The sequence below is a fragment of the Echinops telfairi genome, unplaced genomic scaffold (genome assembly GCF_000313985.2).
Source record: "Echinops telfairi isolate 266 unplaced genomic scaffold, ASM31398v2 ScPeMD7_2;HRSCAF=8, whole genome shotgun sequence".
Lineage (NCBI taxonomy): Eukaryota > Metazoa > Chordata > Mammalia > Afrosoricida > Tenrecidae > Echinops > Echinops telfairi.
This window is the reverse complement of record NW_022103898.1, coordinates 5,368,463-5,387,302: the sequence shown is the minus strand read 5'-3', so window position 1 is coordinate 5,387,302 and position 18,840 is coordinate 5,368,463. Positions and strand designations below refer to the sequence as shown.

Here is an 18,840-nt window from a genome sequence, read left to right as displayed (position 1 = left end):
TCCCTTTTTTGTTGGAGCTGTCTTCAGGTTGGGCAGAGGGAGGACCCATGCTGCTTGGGCATTTTCTGCTGCCTCCTAGCACCAGCCCACCTGTAATTGATGGTGCAGGAGCCAAGCACACCCCCACCCCCACCCCTCCCACCTGCACAGAGTTCTCACTGCAGCCGTTTCCCCTGATAGCAGAAGGGTTTTTGTTGCATTTCATGCTGGAATTTATTTTTAAGTGCTTTATATAGGAATGATGTCTTGATCTAGAAAACTAAGTTGTTTCCTTTTACTTTTTTGTGTACGGGTTCAGAAAAATGGCCAAACGAATTGCTGAGAAGGAGCTGACGGACAGGAATTGGGATCAAGAAGATGAAGCAGAAGAGGTAAAAATCTTGCAGTATGAGTTCATGCTGCTCAGGTCACATTCATTTTGAGGTTCCTCATGAAATCATTAGGATAAAAATTAAAAGGCCCTTTAAGTGCGTCTGAATGGTAAGTACCGTGGTTCCTTATAATTTAGCATAGAAAGCTACTAATTACACGGGGGTGGGCTTTTCCACTAATAGCTAATCCATAATTCTCCTTTTTAGAAGTAGCTTTTTCCTGAGTTCCATAAACTTGCCCTATTCTGAAGGCATGGTTTGGAATAAATCGTTTGAGTCACGGCTGCAGGTTATGTGATCTGGTCACGATCTTTTCACGGTGCTGGCACATAGCTTTGAAAAGCAGGTCACTGACACCGTCTCTTGCTGCCAGGCCCGCGGCTTTAGATACTAAAAGCTGGAGGTTGCCACCCTCATTCTGTGCTCCTTGAGGCCTGCTCAGTGGATCTGCGATTCCCCCAGAGCAATGATTAGTTAATGTAATACCGTTTGTCCTTGGGTTGTCCTTCTCTACTTCCTTGAGAAAGCCTTTTCCTTGCATAAAGAATAGGGCATGACCTATTTCTAGTGCCTTCTCGGCAGTCTTGGCCTCCAAGGCTACCCAAGTTGACCTTTCAGATTATTAGAATAAAACCAGAAAACCAAGGCCTTACTGCCATGAGGTCCAGGCTGAATACTAGCAACCCTGTATAGGGTTCCCAGGCTCGATCTTGACCTGAGCAGGCAGCGTCATCTTTCTCCTAGTTAAATTACTGACCTAGCAGTTAGCCCAACGCCCAACTCGCATCGCCAAAGTTTCCAAACAAAACCTGTAATGGTGTTTCCGAGATTGTTTTTAGATGGCTGTCTTTTGTTCTTTTAATCTTCTGGTAGTCTTGCACCTCAATAGTGTCTGTTCAAACATCGGACTATATAGGCCCAGGATCCCATATCGTTATAATAGCATTAAAAAATCCTGGCAACGGAACATAGCAAGCAGCACATGCATCTCATGGCCCTTCTGCAAAACCGCCAGGCAGGTACATGTAACCTGTAATACATGACTTGGTGATCATAATAAATGCCTGTGTTGCTGGCTTATATATATACTGTGTTGTACTCTCTGACTAAAAGGCTTACTGTACATCAGTGGGCTTCGACTCCTGGCCAAGCAGCATTCCACCTAGGGTCTGCCACTTAGAGTACCGTAGCATTGTCTGTTTAATTTTAGTTTGACAATATCACCATCAAGTGTATCGTGGCTCCCAAACACAGCCAATGCTGGTAACAAGACAGCAGCAGCAGGAGGCAAAGGTGAGGTATCCATTTGGAAGCATAGGAAACGGTCATTATACGACATAAAGGTGGAAAGTCCATGGCCATTAATGTTGTGGTTTAGGTGTGGCTCATTCAACAACCATGGCGATCCTCAAAAACAAAACTCTCCAAACTGAAAGGATTCTCTAAGGAAAGCCACTAACTAGCCCAGTGAAAAGTCCAGAGGGGCCTATGTCTGCTATGGAGGAATAGCGGGTGGTGGTTCTGTGGGGAAGCACTTAGCTGCTAACAGAGAAGTAGTCAGTTCAAATCTGCTCCACTGGAGAACCATTACAGCCATGGGGCAGTGCTTCTGTCAGTCAGAGTTACTAACTCATGGCAGTGAGTTTTGCTTTTTTTGTTTTGAGGATCAAACACAAACGCGAATCCCTCTCAGCACCTTGAGACTCACTATGTGAAGCCTTGGAGTTTATGTGAAATGCTTAAAGATAAAGCAGAACCAGACTACAATAAGATGTTAAAGCAACAACAATTCATATAGTGTGCTGTTCACAGAGAGTATCTATCGTGGACATTTAGGCAGTGCGTGACTCTGATGTTTTCCTTTACGAGTGTATTGATGACAGAATAATGTGTTGACCAGGCTTCTAACATTCCTGACTGTCATGTTAAATCTTAGGCGGTGGGTGTTTTGGGCTGTTTTATAAAGGGTTGCTGGGAGGTGGAACTGACTTGACAGCAGCAGTCTAGTTTCATGGGCTCTTTTGTATAAAACATGTCAGAAATTAAAAACTCATTTGAATGGCCTCTAGTGAAATGACTGTGGAAGGACTTTAATTTGGGGCACAGTTTGCCAAATGGCCACTTCTAGGTACTAGGGATCCTTTTAAATATAACACTATCTGAAGAAACGATGTTAGGTGTCCTCGAGTCAGTTCCGAGTCAGAGCAGTCCTTCATACCACCTAGCCCTGCACCATCCCCACAATGATCATTGTCCTTGAGCCCACTGTTGCCGCTGTAGTGCCAGTCCAAGTCATTGAGGGTCTTTATTGACCTGCTCAAAATATGTGAGTGCAAGTTTCACCATCCATACTTTCTGGATGTACTTCCAAGACAGATTTGTACCTTTGCAGTCTGAGGTATATTCAACTTTCTTGACTAACACCATAAATCTAAGGCTTCAGTTGTTCAATCTTCCTTACTCGTCCAGCTTTTGAACGTACAAGGGGCTACCCAAAAAACCTGGAATTGCGCTGTACGGAGCAGAGTTTTCATAGTCCAAGTTTTTCCCCTTAGGCGAGTATCAAGCAACTCGCTCTGAGTTAGGGCACCCAGTGGTGGCATCTGGGAAAGTTCTCTGGTCACAGTGAATTTTTTTGTGGAAACAGTTTTGCTCAAATCTCACTTTTTGTGATGGCCAATTTACATGAACATGCAGCTGTGGAACTTTGTTGCCTGCTCTGGAAAAGTGCTGCAGACTCAGCTGTGATGTTGAGCACTGCTTACAAGGACAGCGCTATGGGGAAATCTCGTGGTTTTCTCATTTCAAAATGGTGAAATATCAGTTGATGACAAACCACGTACTGGGTGTACAGATGGACGAAAATGGCTACTAGTAGTGCATTTGGAGTTCGGTCCACCAGGTCAGACTGTTAATCAAAAGCTTTGCTATTTAGAGGTTCTGAAGAGATTGTATAACTGTGTGACAAAAGCCTGATTTGTGGCAGACAGACTGGTTTTGCCACCACGACGCTGCACCTACTTATGCAGCCATCTATGTGCCAGTTTGGGGCAAAAAACAGCATGCTTCTCTCGCCCCACGCACCTTACTCACTTGACCTCACTCCATGCAACTTCTGTTTCCATGAATGAAGAAGGACATGACGTAGAAGAGGTGAAGAAAAAAATGAGGGAGGTCCTGTCAGCCATCCAAACAGATGAATTTGACAAATGTTTCCAAGAATGGAATCACAGATTTGACAAATGTATTAAGTATAAGGAAGAGTACTTTGAAGATAAGGTGTTTTGTAAAAAAAAAAAAATTAAATACATAACTTGGGGAGGAGGGTTCCTTTTCGTGGGTGTATGTCTACCCCCTCGTATATGCGGTGATTGTATCATGTCTTTGGTCAGGTGCGTGTTACTGTTCAAAGTGACATCTTTGCTTTTTAATACTTTTAAAAGAGGTCTTGTACAGCAGATATGTGCAATGTATTATGTCTTAATTTTTTTGATTGCCTGTATCTAGCATATTTTTATATGTTGCCATCATTATTTTCTAAATATTTACTTTCTACTTGAGTCCTTGGTACCAGCTCCTCTTTTTCCCCTCCTTTTTCCCCCTCACACCCTCATGACCCCTTGTTAAATTGTAAATACTGTTTTCAGATCTTACACCAATCACTGTCTCCCTTCCCCCACGGTTTCTGTTGTTCATCCCCCTAAGGATGTGTGTGGTTATATGTCGATCATTGTGATTGGTTCCCCCATCCTAATTATTTTTCCCCCCTAATTCTTATTTTTAAAACTATAAACCAAACCCACTACTGTTGAGTCGATTCCAGCTCAATTCCTATAGGACAGAGTAAAACTGTCCCTATAGGTTTCCAAGAAATTTAAATCTTTATGGGAGCGGAAAGCCTCATCTTTGTCCTGTGGAATGACTGATGGGCTCACACCACCAACCTTATGGTTAGCAGCCCAACACTTAACCCCCTGCACCACCAGGGCTTCTCATACTCACTGCCATCAAGTCACTGCTGACTCATAGGAACCCTTTAGTAGAACTGCCCTGTAGGTTTTTGAGCCTGCAACTACTTAGGAGTATTTGCAAAAGATAGAAGGTTTCCAAGGCTGTGAACTGTAGCGTCCCGGCCTGCGGGACACACGAGCAGGGCCCTGCAGGGAAAGGCGGACCTGGGTGGAAGAAAAGACATGGAGACGTGGAGCAAGACAAAACGCTGATCACGCTCCATTTATTTGGGCAAAGCTGGGGTATATAAAGGGGAACTGGGAGGTGCATATTTTAATAAGGTGTGCTACACAGCATCCAATCCAACATGTACATTAATGAAGCGTAAGAACGTTAACCAATCAGCTGCAGGTAAAAAGGCGCTCGCTAGTTCTCAAAGACGTCCTGCATGCAGACTAAGGTTCATCGGGCATCATGCAAAGTCCATCTTAGTCCAGTGAGCGCGCTCGGCATTATTAACCAATGGGTGAAAAGGTCAACTCTTACAACAGCCCGTGCTACAGAGCTAGGAGCGTGGAGGTAGGGTTGGGCAGGAATTAGGCAGGGCCAGTCCCCCACAGGTTTAGCAAATGAAAGACGAAACTTAACAACCAGGAAGCAGCCAAGTTCGGCTCCGTGGCTGAGGCTAAGGCTTTAATGGCCACCGGCTCCCAACAGTGAACTTTAAGGCCTCAACTCTCTTTGGAGTTAGCAGACCAGCGTTTACCCAACAGTGCCATTCACTCACTGCCACTGCCATCAGGTTGGTACAAACTCATAGCAACCCATAGGACAGGGTAGAGCTGCCCCTGTGAGTTTCCCAGACTGTAACTCTATGGGAGTAGAAAGCTGCCTCTTTGTCCTCTGGATCGGCTGGTGGTTTTGAACTGCTGACCTTGTAGATTGCGGTTGAACACATAAGCAGAAGGCACCAGACCCTTAAGAGTACACAAGGCCCCCTTTAACTAAAGGCCTTGAATGTTTTGTGGCTGTTCTACAGGGTGAAAGAATGCTTGAGTAAGAGCAAATTTATGAAGCGGAATAGTAAAGGGAAGTCAAAGGGCAGCAGTTTACCACAAAACGCCTGCTGCCATAGTGCCCTTTTTGAACTGTTGGCCAAGTGGGCTTTTATTAAAGCGTGCATGTGTGTGTGTGTATGTGTGAGAGAGAGAGAGAGAGAGAGATGGACAAGGGTGTATACTTAAAAATGTAAGTTGTAAAAATCTTGGTTTGGAGCATCTGGATTTCAGAACCAGCTCTATGGTCTCTAATATACTGTCCAGTGTTCGGATAATAGACTGCTTCTTAAAACAAATTTTGTTCTAGATGTTATCTGTCTATGAATGTATCTGAAATTTGAAGAATTTGTTAATTTTTCACCAAAGTTTGGGGGATATTTGTCGTGTCTGTATGTGTGTGTGTGTGTGTGTGTGTATGTGTGTGTGTGTGTACACGTGTCTACAGACTGATTTGAAGCCTGGGACATTTCTGATGCGCCTAATTAGCATTTGCAAGCTAGATAATATATTTAACCTCCCTCCTCTGTCATCTTTGTTGTATGTTAACAGTATTTGAAAACAGTTTCTATAGGAGTATGTTCTAGCTTTTTTACTCACTTTTGGCCTTAAATCCTCTTTATCTGTGCACTCCTGCAGGTGGGAACGTTCTCAGTGGCCAGTGAAGAAGTCTTGAAGAATAGAGCCATCAAAAAGGCAAAACGGAGAAGCGTTGGATTTGAAGTGAGTGCTTTTCGTGTGTGGTGTGTGTTGTTGAGTTGGGGAACTGTTGAGTTGTGTGATTGGGGTCTGAGCTGCAGAGTGTTTCCACCTCCAGGACAGAAGGGCCAACCGAGATACCCTAGACACATGTGTTCTCATGCAAGTCCTTGCTAGGGGCCCGAGGGGTGGAGTTTTACAAAGTGTGACTTCTGTGCCTTCAAAGGGGTGTTCTTCTGATTGAGGAAACGTTCTAGACAAGTGACATCTTTTCCCAGTGTAACAATACAAATCACTGCAATGCTGGACTGTGGTCTTGTTTCCCAAAGAGCAAGTTTGTTTGTAAAAGTCACACTGGGACCTGCCTTGTGAATGAAACATTTGGGGTAGGGGGTTGGTGAGAGAGACAGACACCTAGTGTGTGGGGAGCCTGCCCTGCTATGGAGCCGGACTGGAGAGCTTCTCAGTCAGTAGGGACTCTTCGTTTTTAAGGTCGCCCATTGTTGCTTTTGTTAAACCAGCAGTTCGTACGTTTTGTAGTGGTTCTAGAGCCAAGTTGCTGTCAGCAGTTCCCCAAGTAGTGATAAATTGCCACGCGGCTGTAACGTCTATGTTACGTTGTGGTTAGATGCCACTGAGTCGGTTCTGACCCACAGTGACTGTGCAACAGAATGTGCCATCCTCACAACCATTGCTGTGCCTGCGCCCACGGTTGGAGCCTCGCATCAATCCATCTCCTTGAGGGCCTTCCTCTGTTTTGCTGCCTCTCAACTTTACCAAGCATGATGTCCTTCTCCAAGGACTGGTCTCTTCTCAGACCAACGTATGTAAGGAAGTCTTGCCATATTTGCCTCTAAGGAGTACTCTGGGTGTACTCCTTCCAGTACAGATTAGTGTGCCCTTTTAGCAGTCCGTGGTACTTTGAATTTTCTCTTCCAGCACCACCATTCAAATGCATCGACTCTTGGGCCGCCTCACAGATCATCCATGCGTCATTGCTTCCCAGTGATGGCTGTCTCCTTGTGGTGGGTTTTAAGTCACCTAAAATCAAAGAACCCTCAGAATCTGAATTGTTACCTGCATTAAGAGGCCATGCATAACGGCATCCAGCATTTTTTGTCCTGCTTCTGAGATATTGCCATCAATGTCCAGTCAGGGCCAGTAGCCCCTGACATGCTGGTGATGTGATTGCGACGTCTCACTTTGTGGAGCAACACATTGACAGTAGACGAGCTCCCCATGTGGAAAAGGGAGCCATTCTTGTCTCGGTCATTTGAGTGAAGTCGTGACTCTGAGTGCTTTATGCATCTGTGGAACCCATGCCCTTCTTCAGAGGGGCTTGAGGGCTTGGGAGCACTTCATGCAGTACTAGTACAGTAGCCCAGGGGATTGGGTCCCGGAAGCAGATGCATGCCCCTGGCGAGGGGCCGCGGGCACCTGGAGGGCTTCATTGGGGATGCCCAGCCTTTCCAGAGCTGCTTAGGTGGGATGTGAATGAGCTCGGGAGGCGATAGCAGGTGGCTTCTAGAAACAAATGGGGCTTGTTAAAGAAGTCCAGTTTAGAGAAGGGGTGAGGATCCCTGGGGCTGACAGCTGCAGAGATGTTTCTCTGAAAATGTGCTTTCACTTGGCTAATGGGACGATTTTACAACTTTCTCAGCAGATGATCTTGGACAAGTATTGTTACATTCGCAAGTATGGAAAGTCTGTTAGGGTTTAGTTGTATTGAGAATGTGCTTAGATTCTTTTTCTGGGCTAGGTGGTGAGTACGTGAGTTTATGACCTAGTTCTCTGTTCTGTGCTCATCTTAAGGGTGCACCCTGCACTTGAAAAGGTGTCCCACATCCGAGTTGGCTAGCATTCCTGACTGTCTCAGTTAGGTTCTATGGGACCAGCAGCTTCCTTGTCACGTGGGTGTGTAGGGATTCAGGGTGCTGCTGGGCACTGTCTAACGTGCACCCTTTCTTTCTATTCCAGTCTGACAGTGGAGGGGCTTTTAAAGGTTTTAAAGGTTTGGTCACAGCTCCTGGAGGAGGGAGCGGGTTTTCTGGCTTTGGGAATCTCTCAGGCGTGAAGCCGTTGGGACTATCCAATGGAAACAGTGTGGCCAGCACCGCCGTCTTCACCAGCACAAAGGCAGCAGCAGAGACCAAGGCCAACTTTGGTGAGCAGTTTCCTTTCCGCATCACATCCAGTTACCATTTGTGACCAAGAACTGTACAAGGGTGTTCTTACATTGATTTATCCTGCTACTGGGGCTCTGAGCAAACGCAGGGTGATAACAGAAAGCAGAGAGATGGTGACTGTTGGCAGTAGTTTACACAGCTAGAGGGGAGATCAGGGGCTTCTGTCCTCAGCCCTTCAGTGACTAGCTGTGACCATGGTAAATCCCTTTGATAAATCCCTTTAAGCTCAGAATTCTCCACTCTGAAGGCTTCCCTTCCCATCCGCCCATATAGGGCCTCCATGACCTTTGGCCACCCTGCCCGTGGGTTGCTGACCTGCTTTGAGGACAGAAGTCAAGAACTCTTAGAACTGGCAATAGAATGGAATTGACACTATTGAGCCCATTCCAAATCACGGCAGCCTTACGGGCAGAGTCAAACTGCTCCCCAGGAGTTTTGAGATGATAAATCTCCATATAGGGCAGCTGTTGGGTTTGAACTACTTATTTGGATGTTAACAGCCCAAAACATGACCCACTATGATACGAAGACTTAGCTGATGATCTTGATGCAGTTCCATTTGAATCCACGTCACTGACGTCAGCATTCTGCTCTCAAGGTGCTGACTACTGTGTGTATCTCTCGCACTCGACCCAGATATGTGCCATTGGACATGCCCTGGCATAAGCTCTCCTCTGACCTGGGCATGGTCGTGTTGCATTAGGAGGCGTGGCCACAGACACGGAAAGTGCCCTGACAGTTCTGTTTGGGAGTGGGCACCTGGAGTGTGGGAGGACCAGGGGTGTTTGTGGATTTTCTCAACTCAGTGCCCAGTTTGATTGGCTCTTAGGAAACCCTCTTTCCTGAGGTTGCACTGAAGCTTTAAAGTGGGGCTGAAATGACATCATGACGGCTGAAAGGACGCACTATTACAGAAACCTAGATTGTTTTATCAAAGGGGACACTATTACAGAAACCTAGATTGTTTTATCAAAGGGGACACTATTACAGAAACCTAGATTGTTCTATCAAGCCAATGCTAGCTAAGCACCTTTTCACTTCCTCCAGGTTCTGTGACTTCCAATGGCCCCAGCTCTTTGGTGGAGGCCAAGATGTCCAATTCCAAGGCGAACGGCAGCAGTCCGCAGCCCTCGTCAGGCTTCTCAGCCAGCGCTGTGTGCCCCAGGAGCGCCTATCACAAACAGTTAGCGGCCCTGAACTGCTCCGTCCGAGACTGGATCGCCAAGCACGTGAACACCAACCCACTCTGTGACCTGACACCCATCTTCAAAGACTACGAGCAGCACCTCGCTAGCATCGAGCAGCGCCATGGCCCCGGGGGCAGTGGCAGTAGACCAGAAGCGCAGCCGCCACCGCTGTGTGGGCCTGCCAAGTTACAGCAGGAATCACCTTTCCTGTTGTCTGGCAATAAGACTGAGGCTCCGTCTGAGAAGGCAACTGAGATTGGGTCTGAGACAAAGACAGACCCTGCCCTGGGAACCACAAGTGCCTCATTCAGCTTCGGCAAGAAAGTAAACAGCGCGGTCTTGGGTTCACTGAGCTCTGGGTCCCTGACTGGGTTCTCATTCCCCTCTGGAAATACCAGCTTGTTTGGCAAAGATGCTGCCCAGAGCACACCAGGGGACTCGCCCTTCGCCACCAAGGCGCCCGAGAGCCAGGCAGAAGGCAGCAACGAGTGTAAAGGTAATGAGGAAGGAGTGGTGGTTGATCTCAGGTGTGGTTGGCTCCTGTCTGTAGGAACAGGCCGGGTGGGCTGGGTTCAGATCACGGCTTCAGTACCTGGTCTCCATGCGCTCCTTGTACTGCTGCTACAGAGTAGACCTGATCTGTGGGCTGGTTGTGATTGCCTGTCTTTGTGTAGGAAAAATAGCCTCAGTGAGAGAAAAGGAGCCCTGGTGGCCCCGTGGGGTTAGGCTGCTGGCAGCAAGGTCAGGGGTTCAGGCTCCCCAGCTACTCCCAGGGTGAACAAGGCTGGCTGTTCACGTAAAGATAGCCTTGCAAGGTAGAATTCGGATCACGATAGTGGGGGGAGGAACCATTTAAGAACTAGAGGAAAGTTGTATTTTTCATCGTTGCTACATCGCACCCTGACTGGCTCTATCCAGAGGATGTACACTGGTACAGATAGGAACTGGAAATGGGGAATCCCAGGCGGATGATCCCTTCAGGACCAGTGGTGTGAGTGGCAATACTGGGGGCATAGAGGGAGGGTGGGTTGGAAAGGGGAAACCGATTACAAGGATCTACATGTGACCTCCTCCCTGGGGGACGGACAACAGAAAAGCGGGCGAAGGGAGACGTCGGACAGGGCAAGATATGGCAAAATAATAATTTATAAGTTATCAAGGGTTCATGAGGGAGGGGGAGCAGGGAGGGAGGGGAAAAATGAGGACCTGGTGACAGGCTTAAGTGGAGAGCAAATGTTTTGAGAATGATGGAGGGCAAGGAATGTACAAATGTGCTTTACACAAGTGATGTATGTATGGATTGTGATAAGAGTTGTATGAGCCCCTAATCAAACGGTTTAAAAAAAAGATGGATAACCTTGGAAACTTTCTAGAAGGCTGCCATGAGTCGGGATGACCTCGCTGTCAGTGGGCTGGTTTTGGGATTGTTAATGAGAGAGAAACACCTGTTGACATTGTTTTTATGAAAATGCTATCACGAGTACCCCTGAGTTGGGTTGTGAAACGAAGGTGCTTAAGGAAACCTTGACCCCTTTAGCTGACCCCTCTGAAGGACCGAGGCAGGCCTTTCCTACCCCAAAGGGCGCTAAGGCATTGTGTTCCCAGGAGGGACCTATCCAAGTTTCCAGAGACAGTCCTGGGCCTCTGGCTGTGGTTCTTGTCTGTCCGCAGGGCTGTGTCCCAGTGGGCGGCCAGAAAGAAAACGCTGGCCTGTTTTCTTAGTCTGCAGGGTGGGATCATCTTACTTGAATGTGGGTCTTTGCAATGGTGGCTATGTAGACATTTCTCCTTTCGGAGTGTATGTGAGCAGCACAGAGGCACCCTGCTGGCATTGTGGCTTAAACAGTTCAAACATGCCTGCTGCTCCCGAGAGACTCAGCATCAGAGACCCTGGGGAGCAGCCTCCTCTATATTGTACAGCAGCTTAGAGTTGCAGTTGCCTCTGGGGGTGGGTGGCACCAGCAGAGGAAGGGCAGTGGTGGCCTGCTACCTTGGGCATCAAGCCCTGTAGAGTCTCAGCTCTGGCTTTGCAAGCTCCGGTGTAAAAGGGAAGTTGAATTTGAACTCTCAATCCCAGGGTGGCAGTTATTTTTCTAAGGCAGTGATTCTCAACCTTCCTAATGCCACAACCCTTTAATACAGTTTTTCATGCTGCGGTGATCCCCCAACCATAAAATTATTTTCGTTGCTACTTAACTGTAATTTTGCCTCTGTTATCAATCGGGTAACCCTCATGAAAGGGTCTTTCGACCCCCAAAGGGGTTGTGACCCACAGGTTGAGAACGGCAGTTCTAAGGGATTGCCACACGGTGCCCCAGAAGACTGGGAGGCTCCTGAGCTGGGGACTCTCCAAGAGCCTCACCTCTTGGAGCCTGGGGGCCATTTTGGAGGCCTGGGAACTGCTTTTAACACATGTCCAAGGAGATGCTCAGATACAGTGGTCTGAGAAAGGTGGTCTTCTACATACCTTCAGTTTGTGGCTTGACTTTCTCTGTGTTGTACATAGTTCCTGGCATGCTCAAAAGTAGAGAGACTGAGCTGAATGCCAGGGTCACCAGCAGTCCCTTCTTCGGGGTCAGTGTTGGGACTTGGCTCAGAGTAGGCGACGTTTCCAACCTCAAAGTGACCCTTGTCACACGGTGTTTGGATCCCAGTGGTGTGGGCATTGGGCGAGCCGGCGAGTGTGCATTTGCATGATGAATATGTTTGGAACATGGTGAGAGTGACTTTGACTGGAGCCCTAGATCCCCTCAGCAAGGTTGCCACAGACCTTCCCCTTGTGAACTGGGCGCCAGCGGCCCTGGGAAGGGGTTTTCCAGCACTGGGAGTCTCTGTCTAAATCTAGTGACCCACCAGGGAAGATGTGGCATTCACACAGATCTTCAATGACATATGTTTGCCTTTGGAATGATTTCTTTGACAACTTCCCCCATTAAAAAAATGGATTGTCCTGTTTTCATTGGCTCTTGTTTATACTAGTTAATTCTTGGTGTGGTGTGGTGTGGCCTTGGCCCCAGGCTGGTTGCAGGGAAGTACTGTGTGGGTGGGGTTCATTCCAGGAGAAGGATGCTCTTGTTACACTGGGTTTTGTTAGACTGCTTTGACAAAAACTATACCTACTTCCATGTGCTTGTAGGTTGAGGTGTGGGTCTCGTTTTCACACTGGCTGAGTGGTGTTCCTCGTTTTCTTTAAAAGGTGGAGATGAAGAGAGTGACGAGCCACCTAAAGTAGTAGTCACTGAAGTCAAGGAAGACGATGCTTTTTATTCTAAAAAGTAAGTATAGACGGAAGCTGCTCCGCAGGCCGGGCCTGGGCTGGGAGAGTGCCTCGCTTGGTGTTCCCCCTCCCTCCTGTTGGTTCTGGCTCTCCGCTGCTCGTAGGGAAAGTGCCCCTTTTGGAAGAAAGCCCCAGGACTTGGGGGAGGGCCTACTGTATCTTTTGCAGCGGAGGCCGGCCACCTCTGATGCTTCCTGGGACAGGTTTCTAGGAAAAGTCTTAGAATGAGGGATCTGAAGAGACTAGCACTTTGTTTCTCTTGTTTTTATGTTTAGTTATAGGTAGCATAAAGGCAGGGCTCTGACTGAAAGCTAATTTTCTAGTCACAATGAACCAAAAGAGCCATCCAACTGTGGGGTGTGGTAAGTGCCCAAAGAAGATGCTTGAGGTGGGCATATGGCCCTGCCCTGCCCTGCCAGGGATGCTTTATTTCCCGCTGACCTCACACAGATGGTGAGAATCCTGAGGAGAGTGTCAAAGGAAGAAGGAACAGGGCGGGCGAAGTCCTCACGTCACAGAAAGGAAGGGCGGGCAGGGGCCATGCTGTGATTTATTTATTTTTCTACTTAAGAAAATACAATTTTGGATGGTATTATAAGAAAGTTTTATAAGGACCACTTTAATTTTTTTCATTGAGGAGGGCTTTTGCAGTTATCTAAACATTTTCCCAGGCTTTGTGCTTTGGCCGTGTCAGTTAGGATCAGTCAATGATTGATCCTAATGCTTTGGGGCGTATTTGTCTCCCTTCTAATTTGGGGGTATTTGTCTTAACTATTCATTGAGAAGGGGACGAAGGCTTACATGACAGACCATGGGTTTTCCATAGCACCTGTCAGCCCCTCTCCTACACTGCCGTGCCCACCATGAAGCATCACTCACCCAGGTGCGTCCGTCTTCCCTGGCCGGCCGATTACATTCCTCCCCTCCTCACACTTGTAAACTTTGTCTTGGGTCAGGGCTGCCTCTTTCATCTCAGCTGGTAGATTATCCTAAGGACTTCTGAGGGGTTCATGCCTCCCTAGTGCTAATGTTTGTCTTAAGCTGGTCTGCTACTTGGGGAAATTGGTGGGCTCGGGTTCCTGTCCCACACCCGAGGATGACTGAGGGGATGTTAGCACAGGTTAGCCCACCACATGCAACACTTGTTGGAAGGTTGTGGTCCGATTTGGGGCCTGGAGCCTGCTCACACACCTGTTCTTTCTTCACCACAGGTGCAAACTGTTTTACAAGAAGGACAATGAGTTTAAAGAGAAGGGTGTAGGCACGCTGCACCTAAAGCCCACCACAAACCACAAGACCCAGCTTCTCGTGCGGGCAGACACTAACCTAGGTGGGTACTGTGCCAGGTGTAGGGCGGCCACAGGCCCATGGCTGCACTTTGTTGTAGGCTGTTTTCACATGTGATTGTTGGAGTGTGTTTGGGCCACACAGCCTCTGAGACGTCTGGGTGCTGGCAGACGCAAACCAAGCGTCATAGTTAAAGTGGGTTTGGTTGCCCTTTATAGGCAGAAAGGTGGGTGTGGTTCTCCTCTATACGGCAGGAAAGGTGCTAAACATTCTGGGTGGATGGGGCGGTTTACTGAACAGAGGCTGCTGACCATTTAGTGCAGTCCTCTGGCCTCTCAGTGTGCCCTGGTAGTGCCATGGGTTAATAAGCATTGGGTCACTCACCAGAGAGTTGGCAGTTCAAGACCACCAGTTGCTTTTCAGGAGACAGATGGGGCTCTCTGCTCCCATAAGATTATGGACTCGGACACCAGTTCCTTTAGTTGCCACAACTCAGAACTGACCACACACAGTGAGTTTGGATTTGTGTTTTGGCATAGCATCGATCTGTCCACCCAGGAGAGAGAAAGGCCTTGCCCCAGGCAGAAGGAGCCAGAGCTGTGCCACAGCAAAAAGGTCAGGGGTCATTGCTGGTCCTGGCGGTGATGTCACAGTCCAGGGGAGACACCGGGTCACCTTGGCTTGTTGCTCCTCAAACACAAACTTTTCCTGGTTCAGAGAGGATGGAACATTCTGGAAGAATTCTGCAGGTGTAATTGTAGTAGTCTCGGAAAGGTCAGAGGGCGAAGTCAGCAGGGCCTTCCTGAGCCCCAGGTGTAAACCCAGGGAGTCTAAACGGTGTCACTAGGTAACGGGCAGTGTATTGAAGGCTCTGGTGTGTAACGAGAGTGTCTCTTCTCGGCCTCTGTGCAGGCAACATACTGCTGAATGTCCTGGTATCGCCCAGTATGCCCTGCTCCCGGACCGGCAAGAACAACGTGCTGATTGTCTGCGTTCCAAATCCACCTATCGATGAGAAGAACGCCACTGTCCCCGTGCCCATGTTAATTCGGGTCAAAACCAGTGAGGATGCTGATGAGCTGCACAAGATTTTGCTGGAAAGAAAGGAAGAAGAAGCATGAGGCTGCCAGGAATGGGTGCCACACCACCGCTCCCTCGCCTGCCACTGTGGGCATTCTGTTCTCCTCTCTGCTTTGACGTTCTAAGAACTTCGAGATACGTAAAACGTCAGTGAGGAAAACAAGTATGGCCAATAAAACCTTTGAATGTTAAGTGTCAAGAAACTGTATTCGCCCTTCTTAGGAACTGTCCAGCGAGGACCATGTTTTTGGACAAAGCCTTTTGGAAGATTTTTTTAAGTTCATTTATTTCCTTAACCGGAAGTGATTACTTAGCGGACTGCAATCAGGGTAGCAATGTGATTTCCCAAAGGCTTCCCTCAGTGGCCACCCTTTGTGCCCGCTGACTGGGCCCCCAGCAGTGTTCTTCCCCGGGCGCCTTTCCCACCAGGTGACAGCGTTGGGCTTGCTTTGCTGTGATTCCTGAAGAGTTTATTCTGGCCAATCAGCCTGTTTTGTGTGTACAGACCGTGGTCTTTGGCCCTCTGGGTGGCTATTCGTGTGAACTGCCAGGAGCAGGTTGGGGCGGGGCCCTGTGTGTTTGGGGTTTATGGTTATCTCTTGCGTGCCGCTCCTGGGTTCCCCAAAAGGCAGTTGGGATCAAGGGGGATTGACCAGAAATTGGTTTTTAAAGCACAGTGTCAAGTGGGTGCCTTCCGGAGAGGGAAGTGTAAACCCTTGTAGGAAGTTCAGGCAGATAGACAGGTGGGTGTTCTCAGTGGTCCCCTGGACGGATGCAGATAGACAGGTGGGTGTTCTCAGTGGTCCCCTGGACGGACACTTGTGTTCCTGGGTGACGTCCGGGGGAGCCTCGTGCATCCTTGCCCTGTGTGTGCACCTGGAGACGCCAGGAGATGACGGAAAGCTGTGTGTGACTTTGCTTTGCCTTTAACTTGAGACAGCAGTACATTTAACCTGCAGTGTCCTTTTTACTTTCTGAAGGGTCAGGTATGTCTGCATCCTTTCCCAGGGAACTAGGGTCAGTTGAGTGCAGGAACACACCTGTCTTGTCAGGCCAGGGCAGTCCTCTTTGCACCTTCTCAAGCCCTCTGGCATGAGGATTTGGTGCACATTTGACGTGACATCCGTAGTTGCTCATTTCCTCTTGTCGATCACCTTCCGTGATCCAGGCTTGGGTCTGGGCCGGGCCTGGCTCCTACACTCTGGTCTCTGAGCCATTGCAGAGTTTGGCTTGGAAACATGAGTCAGTGGAGTGACTGGATGGTACTGTTGCTGTGAAAATGACGTGTTGCCATCGAGTGTAAGGTGTGGGCAACCCATTTCAAAGCTAAGTACTTGAACACTGAGAGGCCTGAGGTGAGGTGCCAGCCAGTGGTCCGGATGTGCTCCCCACTTCATTCCGGATGCCCTCGGGGGTGAGGCCCCACTGTGACTGGCTGGCCAAAGGCTAGGGTGCATAGGCATTCCTGCGTGCAGTGCGAAAGCCCCAGAGGCCTGCTTGCCCACCTGTTAGACCAGCCGGTGGTGGTGGTAGGACCCAGCCCCACTGGGGCAATTGGGTTCAGTGGCTAGAAGGGCAGGCAGGACTCCGTCTGGTGCCTGATGACCACCCCCGGTGCTCTGCAGTGGTGGCCAGAATGTCCTGAAAAGAGCAGGAAGAAGTGGTCTCATAAGTCGGAATAAATGAGTGGGTGGGTGTGACCTTCCATTTCTCCTCCAACATTCCCAGCAATGTTCTGCTGCTAAAAGACTGTCACTGTTCGTGAAAATTACAGGGAAAATGTGCTTTGTCCCATGGCTCCAAATGGGACGTCTCCTCAGTCAAAGCCCTTTCTACTCTGGAGCCTTGCTGGTCTGTGGCTCAGAATCGTGATATCCTCCGCTCTGGGGGTGACGTGGCAGGGAGCTGCCCCTGTCCCGGGCTGGCCGAGCTGTTCTTTTCTTAACTCTTTGGTCTTTCCTGCTAAACCCTGACCCCTGGTCCTTTTAGTTGGCTGTTTATCTTGGAAAGGAAGCTTTACAACAGACGCTTAAATGAGGGAACCTGGGCACCTGTACCCTCTCCATGACCCAACTCAGAGTGTCAGGATGTCTCTGGTCTTGTTCTCCAATCGATCTGGTTGTTCTGCACCTGTCTTCACAGGTGCCCGCTGTCCACAGAGCTGCCTCTGCTGTGAGAACAGCCGGCTAAAAGCAAGTGTCCCGTCCCCGAGGCCAAGGGAGCTGCTTTCCACAGGAGGGCCAGCCTGGCTGCTTACGCACGGACCTACTTTCTATAAAGGGCGGTTTTACAACTTCCTTGTAAATCATATTTTCCATATGCTGCATGCCAAAAAGAAAAGCAACAAACCACCCTACCTGTTCTGGGGTCCAGGAGAAGAAAACCTGGCATATTCCCTGGACTCTTCCGACCATGGCCTTCACAGAGAAAGCCTCTGCTTCAAGGCAAACAAGCTGAGCTCTGTTTGTGGCTTTGCTGTTGAAACATGTTAGCAACTGTTAGATCTGGAAGCTTTGCAAACAAAAGGCTCTGGCGCTGCCTGCCTGCCCCCGTCCCATTTCTCAAATGCTGGAAGTGGGTCTCTTAAAGAGGGGGTGTGCCCCCTGGGGCCAGGAGGTGGCCTCCACAGCCAGTCCCTGGTTAAGCCGGGGACAGAGGACCACCTCATGCCGGCACCTCCCCCCACAATCAAATGGAGAAACTTTTCTTTTTATTTCAAATATGAAATTATTTTCTAAAACAAGCTACTTGAACTGTGCAGCAGTGTAATCTCAATCTGTACGAGTGTGTGGCTGCCCTGCTGGGGACGTGTCACAGCCCATGAAATGTGAATAAAGGACATAAACAACCTGATGTGTGGCACACTCCTGTCCCTCTGTGGGACACTGGCGATGCTGTCGATTGGGAAGGGCAGCGGGAGACCCACTGGAGGCCAGGGAGAGGCAGCTTAGATTTAGAATCCGGGATGACAGTGGGGCCACTTTCTGACCAATCCCCTGCAAACCTCAGAAGGGCTCAGGAAGCCATATCCTGGTGAGGTGTGCCTATCCAGGCCCTTGGTCCCAAACCTGAGCCCTACAAGGCCATTGTGAGGCAAATTGTAGTGATAGGGAGGTCCGTGACTGCGCCTGTGTCTGACATTGTAATGCAGGGGTGACCCTAGTCAGGTCCCTATTCTGAGTTTCTAGGTTACTTTGCAGGGATCAGGCTCCTGTGTGCCCCATAAGGTACCTGACCTAAAGATGTCCCTAAACTAAGGTGACCAGACGTCCCGCTTTTGGCGGGACAGTCCTGATCTTTTGGCGTTTTTAAAAAGTCCCGATTTTTTAAAAGAATGCACGACAAGCTAGTAACAGTCTATTTGGTCCATATAGACCAAATTTTTAATCAAGAACCACCACCACCACCCTTCCCCGGTCAATGGTGCCCCACTTTAAATCTGGTCACTTTACCCTAAACCATTAACACCCACTAGGAACTATTGAGGTGGCATTCACCTGGGGTGATCAAACACGGGTGGCATTCCCTGGGGGTTTCAGTCAACACTCAGCTCCTAACTGAAAGGCTGGAGATTGAAGTCTACCAAGAAGCACCTTGGAAGAAAGGCCTGGCGATCTTGAGGGGAGACACATGCAATGCTATGGAGGGAGCTGGGCCACGGTGCCCCCGTGTTGAGACTGCTCGACTGACCCCAAAGAGAAGGAAGCTGTCCAAACAGCCCCACCCGGTTTTCATCCCTGTTTGCAT

At 48.9% G+C, this 18,840-nt stretch overlaps 1 protein-coding gene across 1 annotated transcript; it reads left to right on the top strand.

The window, feature by feature from the left end:
• The first annotated feature begins 300 nt into the window (after nt 1–300).
• Nucleotides 301–17,946, top strand: NUP50 (nucleoporin 50). Its single transcript, XM_004700640.2, has 7 exons — nt 301–371; nt 6,017–6,100; nt 8,054–8,240; nt 9,310–9,945; nt 12,646–12,724; nt 13,938–14,056; nt 14,926–17,946. Exons 1-7 carry the CDS (start codon nt 303–305, stop codon nt 15,132–15,134), a joined length of 1,383 nt encoding a protein of 460 aa, XP_004700697.1. The 5' UTR covers nt 301–302; the 3' UTR covers nt 15,135–17,946.
• The last annotated feature ends 894 nt before the right edge of the window (nt 17,947–18,840 follow it).

Excerpts from the sequence above, each read along its gene's own strand:
- NUP50 (XM_004700640.2), top strand. The coding sequence starts at position 303 with ATGGCCAAACGAATTGCTGAGAAGGAGCTGACGGACAGGAATTGGGAT. Across the intron at positions 372-6,016 it reads AAGAAGATGAAGCAGAAGAG|GTGGGAACGTTCTCAGTGGC; the intron begins GTAAAAATCTTG and ends GCACTCCTGCAG. Across the intron at positions 12,725-13,937 it reads GATGCTTTTTATTCTAAAAA|GTGCAAACTGTTTTACAAGA; the intron begins GTAAGTATAGAC and ends TCTTCACCACAG.